General features: G+C 43.6%; 1 protein-coding gene across 1 annotated transcript; it reads left to right on the top strand.

Moving 5' to 3' along the window:
* The first annotated feature begins 6 nt into the window (after positions 1-6).
* Positions 7-6085, top strand: LOC125530314 (probable lysine-specific demethylase SE14). The gene is made up of 4 exons (XM_048694711.1): positions 7-412; positions 1292-1696; positions 2791-5083; positions 5700-6085. The coding sequence occupies exons 1-3, from the start codon at positions 124-126 to the stop codon at positions 5052-5054; spliced, it is 2958 nt and encodes a 985-aa protein (XP_048550668.1). The 5' UTR covers positions 7-123; the 3' UTR covers positions 5055-5083; positions 5700-6085.
* Positions 6086-7067: the final 982 nt, after the last annotated feature.

Consider the following 7067-nt stretch of genomic DNA (forward strand, 5'->3'; position numbering starts at 1 on the left):
TCCTGCTCCTCTGGCCCAAAAGCTCCTTCGAAGGTTGATGATGTTCACAGTATCAAGTCTGTCCCCAAAGAGAACAGTTCATCTGATGATATTGCATCTAGAGCTGGGATACAACCTAAATGCATGTCTATGGACAGCAAATCATCTGATGCCATGTCTGCTGCCGAGGCGCAAAAACTTGATACTGACACTGATGATGATGGTGACCTTCCTTTTGATTTGAGCATTGATTCTGGCTCATTGACCTGCGTTGCTTGTGGAATTCTTGGCTTCCCATTTATGGCAATTTTGCAACCCTCCAAGAAAGCATTGGAAGATATGTCCCTTGTTGATATAGAGAGATTTAAGCTGAATTGTGAAAAAGAGAACCATTCAAATGCAATTCCATGTTCTCCTGATGATAGCATTTCAGGTATGTCCAGCTTTTGTAGTCTCTTACAGGTGCAGGAACTAAGTGAACATTTTACTGACAGGTGCAGATTTGTTTTGTGGTGTCAATTGCCATCGTTGGTACTTCTCGCTCTTGTCATAGTTCCGCTTATATGATAAACCTCACTAGGATCAAATTCTTAGTATCCTTGAATCCTTATTTTCTCTTTTCGTCAAACATGATGAGCGATCCTGTCTTTTAGCACGTTACAATTAATGGGTATGGTCAAGTAGAAATATTCTGTCTAGAATAATTGCAATACCAATGGAATTCTTGCTGTGTGCTAATCATTGATTACATCGCAGCTACTTTGTTTTAATTACATTGTTTGCTGATTTTTTGGTGATACATGGAACACATTACTAGACCCTTTTTTCTGACTGTTCTCTTATATATTATAATTGTTGAAGTGTATATGTAGATTGCCTAGCCCTTTCCATCAGTTCTGACTTTTGGTTGCGTTGGCTAGTGCATGAAGCTTTAACATGGTATCAGGGCCTAAGGTCTTGCGTTCAAGTCCTGGTTTTCGCAATTTATCCAAAAATTGCTGCTCCCCCCCTCTGTGTCCACATATAGGCTTCTTGAGCCATACCTCCGAGTCTATTCACCTGTTGACTTCCCTCGTCACATGTGAGAGGGGTTGTTGAAGTGTATATGTGGATTGCCTAGCCCTTTCCATCAGTTCTGACTTTTGGTTGCCTTGGCTAGTGCATGAAGCTTACCAATAATTAGTATCCTTGCTTGTTTATTAAATATACTTTCTTGTACATTTCATTCTTTCATATTTCAGGTTTAGCCACAGTGATATGTTTTGTTTTTGCATGTGTGAATATTTGACAAAGGTTTCTCCTTATTTGCCAGGACATCCAGTTATTGCCAAAAGACCTTCCAGCCCTGTGGCACAGTCTAACTTCAGTCATCAGAATGCGGAATCAGATAAAGATGGTGTGGGACTTGATGGACCCCTACTACCACATAATAATAGTGCACATTCTTGCAATAGTGAAAATACCCTTAATCCGGGCATCAACACAGAGACAACTGAGACGAAAATACCGAGTGCTCGTTTTGGTATAGAATTTAGTAAACAAACTGGCAGAGGTGATATTGATGCACAAGCCACAGAAAGTTGCGGCAACACTGTTGACTGGAATATAACCTCTGCATTTGTACGTCCCCGTATCTTCTGCTTGCAACATGCACTTGAGATTGAGGAGTTGCTTGAAGGCAAAGGGGGTGCACATGCTCTCATCATTTGCCATGCAGGTAGAGTATGATGCTAACTTCCTTTATTCTCATATTCTCTTTTACTGCAAATGCCTGATGCACGCTGCCTTGATCCTTAACACTGGATATGAAATCAGCAATTCCTCTTTTGAGTTTTGACACACTTATGTGTTGTCATCATGTTTGGTTCGTTAAAGCTTTGTTAGAAGATGCTAAATTGGTTTAGATTGTCTTCATCTGTGGGACTTATTTTCTTTGTATTAATAAAGTTATGGCTTCTTCCTCTATATAAAAGACTAAACTCTTGAATATACTATGAAAATCAGTGTATTATTTTGTATCATTGAATAAATCTCCGATCTTTTGTAATCCAAGTGATAAATCCCAAAAAAAAATATAATAACATGGAACATATTGACTTGTATAAATTTATTCCAGTAGATACTAATTGGAGGGGATGGTCTTGAAGCCCTGTACTAGGATGGAGCACATAAATTACTGCAATTATTTGTACAAAAGCCAATTTATTTTTTGAAGGATATAATACAATTGAACTCTGGTCTTCTGGTGTTTGCTCGATGTGATTGGTGTCGGTATTCGCTGGTGTTATGCAAGTGAACTGTGCTTGCAGCTAATTGCAGTCATATCTGCTATGTGTGGAAATTACAGATGACACGTGACTTGACCCACCATGTCCTATTTTTGTAAATGGTCTTTCTGTTGGATGCTATATAAAACAGTACAGAATAATGCGATGATGGAATAGACAATAGATAGAATGAGCATAGGAGTCAAAGTAGCGGTGCTTGTTTAATTAGCAAAAAGAGTGGCATCTGACTGTTTATGGCACTAAGTCCAAACTTTAGGTCAAAAGGATCACTTCAAAGATTGCGCACATATGTCCTGAAGCGATCCAGGGAGCTCTTGGCCCACATTTCCTTCTCTGTTGACCCAAGAGTGCTAATTGCAGATGCATGTAAATGACTCTAGCTCGGAGCTTATGCCTCCTTCAAAATATCTCAAGTGAACTCTTGTTCTGAATCATGATTAGGAACCAATTCTACACATGTTAATGCCATAATTTGATTAGTGTATTTCTTGAAGTTTAAAAATTCCCCTTATTTTTTTTGCAGATTACACCAAGCTAAAAGCACTTGCAATATCAATTGCAGAGGAAATTGAGTTTCAGTTTGACTGTAAAGATGTTCCACTTGCAAATGCGTCCAAATCTGATCTACATCTAATCAACATTTCAATTGATGACGAGGGGTACAAGGAAGATGAAAGAGATTGGACAACACAGATGGGTCTAAACATGAAATATTTTGCCAAGCTTAGGAAAGAAACACCAGGTTGCCAAGAGCAACCTCCTTTGTCATTTTGGAAGAGATTAGACATCTCAGATAAGCCTTCGCCTATTTCTGTCGTTCCAAACCTCAAATGGCTCTGCAGAAGAGCACGAACCCCATATAGGGTTGTTGGTTATGCTGCCTGTCGTAATGCCACAGTAGGTCCTGACGTGGTTAGCCCTGCAGTTACAAAGGCTGAGATGGGCACTTCTGGAAATGCTTACGAGAATGCCAAAGAACAACGAACTGCTGAACAAGATGCCCCTCTGGAGCCAAGTAGGTTACAAGAAGCTGACGATGTTGCTGATATGCACACGTGTTCTGAGGACATTGATCAAGACATGCATTGTCTGATTGGTAGCAAAAGGCAGCGAACCGCTGAACAAAATGCCCCTCTGCAGCCAAGTAGGTTGCAAGAAGCTGACGATGTAGTCGATATGCACACGTGTTCTGTGGACAATGATCAAGACATGCATCATCTGATTGGTATCCCTGTTGCTGCTGCTGAATATCCGATGACGCATCAAGTTTGTGAAGGTACAGTAAGTGTTAGCACCTGTGAACTTGACGATCTGGTAAGTGCTAGCACTAGTGATGATTCAATTTGTTCAGCGCATTCTCAGGATTCACCTGGGGTGTCAGATGACTTTACCACTGAACAGCAATGTGTCCAGTCAGATGAGTTGACTAGTTCCGTGGCTATGTCCGCACAACAGTTCCTTGTAGATGGAAGCATGACTGCAGAAGACAGCAGCAATCATGAAAACTTGGGTTCTTATAATGTCACTTCAGAGTGCAAAGACAAACAGCTCCAAGTTCAACAGGAGCAGGAGAATATTGAACTTTGTAATAATGCTGGCAGAAACTTGGCCGCGGCAGTACAGGTCAATTCCGGCCATTTTGGTGACAAGGCCGTCAATCTCGAGAGCGCTATTCCTACTGAGTCACAGCATGAGTATCCGAAGAGAGATGCCATCGTTTTGGAAGGCATGCAAGCTGCTTTGACGACTGTGGTCTCTGGAGAAAATAGAAATTCAGTTAACACAGAGTTGGATTCTCTTGGTATTTTACTTGGAGCTTTAGCAGAAGAATCCATTCTAGCTGATGTTCCTGGAAAAGATGAGGTTGACGATGCTTCCTTGACATTGATGACACTGGCTAGCATTGACCAGTCTGCAGGTGATGTTGCACACAATGAAGTTATAGAGACGTCTAGCTCTTCCGTTGGCGCATCTATTTCATGCAAGGGACGGACTTTGCCCAATTTGGCATCTGATGGATCGCTTAGGATTCAGAATGCTGAAATACAAAATAAACAAGAAAATGCTGAAGAAGTTGGTGCCTGGAACTGCCAGGGTTTGAAGAACAGCAGAGGAATACTTGACAGTTCAGCAAACAGTTTATCTGATACAGGCAAAAGTTCAGGCACACCAAAAGCTTATCAACCAGACATATTGTCTAGAAGCATTGGAAGCTCAAAAAGAACAAGTATCATATGCTATGTCAGACGCAAGCGCAAGCAAAAAAGAAAGAGGGAATCTGAGTTAAGTACCAGTAATTCGCAAAGTTTTGGGAGCTTTGCCCGCGCTCCATGCGAGAGGCTGAGGCCCAGGAGGAAACCTGCAGTAATTGAAGAGCCGGCAGAGCAGATTGAAACCGCAAAACCTTCCGCTGCCGCAACCAAGGGCAAGAGGTCCAAGGTGGTGGAGTTATTTCAGTGCGAGATCGATTTCTGCGACATGACATTCGAGAGCAGAGCCGAGCTCCGCGCCCACGAGCGCAACATCTGCACCGACGAGTCGTGCGGCAAGCGCTTCCAGTCGCACAAGTACCTGAAGCGCCACCAGTGTGTCCACCGCGACGAGAGGCCCTTCAAGTGCCCCTGGGACGGCTGCGGGATGACCTTCAAGTGGCTGTGGGCGCAGACAGAACACATAAGAGTCCACACGGGGGAGCGCCCGTACGAGTGCTCAGTCCCTGACTGCGGGCAGACGTTTAGATACGTCTCGGACTACAGTCGGCACCGGAGGAAGTTTAATCATTACTGATTGGACGTCGCAGTCGGCACCGGAGGAAGGTTAATCATTACTGATTGGACGTCGCAGTCGGCACCGGAGGAAGGTTAATCATTACTGATTGGACGTCGCAGTCGGCACCGGAGGAAGGTTAATCATTACTGATTGGACGTCGCAGTCGGCACCGGAGGAAGGTTAATCATTACTGATTGGACGTCGCAGTCGGCACCGGAGGAAGGTTAATCATTACTGATTGGACGTCGCAGTCGGCACCGGAGGAAGGTTAATCATTACTGATTGGACGTCGCAGTCGGCACCGGAGGAAGGTTAATCATTACTGATTGGACGTCGCAGTCGGCACCGGAGGAAGGTTAATCATTACTGATTGGACGTCGCAGTCGGCACCGGAGGAAGGTTAATCATTACTGATTGGACGTCGCAGTCGGCACCGGAGGAAGGTTAATCATTACTGATTGGACGTCGCAGTCGGCACCGGAGGAAGGTTAATCATTACTGATTGGACGTCGCAGTCGGCACCGGAGGAAGGTTAATCATTACTGATTGGACGTCGCAGTCGGCACCGGAGGAAGGTTAATCATTACTGATTGGACGTCGCAGTCGGCACCGGAGGAAGGTTAATCATTACTGATTGGACGTCGCAGTCGGCACCGGAGGAAGTTTAATCATTACTGATTGGACGTCGCAGCGGTGCTGGGGGGCAAAGGCTCCTCCTCCGGCTGGTGCTGCATTGTGTGTTGAGGTACGTTGGTCCTTTGTTTGTTGTAGCAGGCTAGCAGCTCACGTATTTAATTAACCGCCCGATGGCTGGTAGTCCTAGTGTTAATTCCCTTCGTTAACAATGTGCCAAGTGTAGTCTAGGATGTAGAGATAGATTGGGGGGTAAAAGGCCAGATGGCCCTTCATTCTTTTTCTCCGTCAGTCCAGTCATGTATGTAATCCCTTGATAAAGTTTTATCAATTGCGATGATGCCGAAATCTCCCTCAGTTGAGTCATGTATCTAAACTAATCTATGCTAAAGTTTATCAATGCAATGATGATGACAGATCGTCTGGTTCGTTCGTTTTTCTCCTGAGGTTGTCGAATTATTAGCAATAGGATCTTGACATCATGCGAGTGGTTTGGGATTTGGTTTTGTGGTAGGCGAAGCAGCATTGTTGGGAACCTTGCAATTGCAGACCTACTGATTCTTTCTGGGGCACACGCTACACGTGATTACAGCATTGATTTGTACACTCGTTAAACAGTCTGAGGCGTTGGATTCTTTGCTGCTTTGCCTTATATGACTAAGTGACTTATAAAGTGCAGATCTTAGGGACTCATAAGGATCCAGGTCCTCTAAAAAAACCCGGTAATTTTATTCGAATTGAGCAAGGGAACACAAAGTAAACAACAGCCATACCAGGGAATTGCTACAGATGGAGTATATCAAAACAAGGGAGCAAGAATAACATTGATTGAGAGAATAAAAAAGAGCTGTTGTTCCAGGTTATCACTTTGACTACCGTTTTATCACCTTAATATAAGTCCTACGCGTATACCTAGGTTGCCAATTTTATCACCTTAATATAAACTATATAGCACAAAAATTATACGGTTTGAAAATAAAGCATCTGAAGTTTATATTGGTATATTTTTTTTGTAATATATGACTTGTATTAAGTTGGTCAAATTAACGACCTAGGGGCACGTACATGCCCTGTAAACTGAGAGAGAGGTAGTAGTTTAATTAACTCAAAATCCAAAAATATTATACATAATGACGACGATACAAGTTTAATTAATCTAGAAGTAAAAAGACCCAACCAACTAACGATCCTCATGGAGTGAGTAGTGATAACGATATATATATAGGCCATCTAGACGACGGCGATCTACTGCGACTCGACGGGCGGCGTCGTGTTGGTTGAGCCGTGGTCCTTGGCGCCTCCGCCGAAGATGGGGTCGGCGAACATGGAGCTGACCTTGTTCTTGATGCACTCCCAGTGGTCCCGACCCTGCGCCTCCGCGAACTGCCGGCACTGGTC

The sequence above is a fragment of the Triticum urartu genome, unplaced genomic scaffold (genome assembly GCF_003073215.2).
Source record: "Triticum urartu cultivar G1812 unplaced genomic scaffold, Tu2.1 TuUngrouped_contig_6221, whole genome shotgun sequence".
Lineage (NCBI taxonomy): Eukaryota > Viridiplantae > Streptophyta > Magnoliopsida > Poales > Poaceae > Triticum > Triticum urartu.

Bases quoted from the DNA above. Each gene is read 5' to 3' on its own strand.
- LOC125530314 (XM_048694711.1), top strand. From the start codon at position 124: ATGTCTATGGACAGCAAATCATCTGATGCCATGTCTGCTGCCGAGGCG. The intron at 413-1,291 runs GTATGTCCAGCT...CTTATTTGCCAG, and splicing joins TCCTGATGATAGCATTTCAG to GACATCCAGTTATTGCCAAA. The intron at 1,697-2,790 runs GTAGAGTATGAT...TTTTTTTTGCAG, and splicing joins TCTCATCATTTGCCATGCAG to ATTACACCAAGCTAAAAGCA.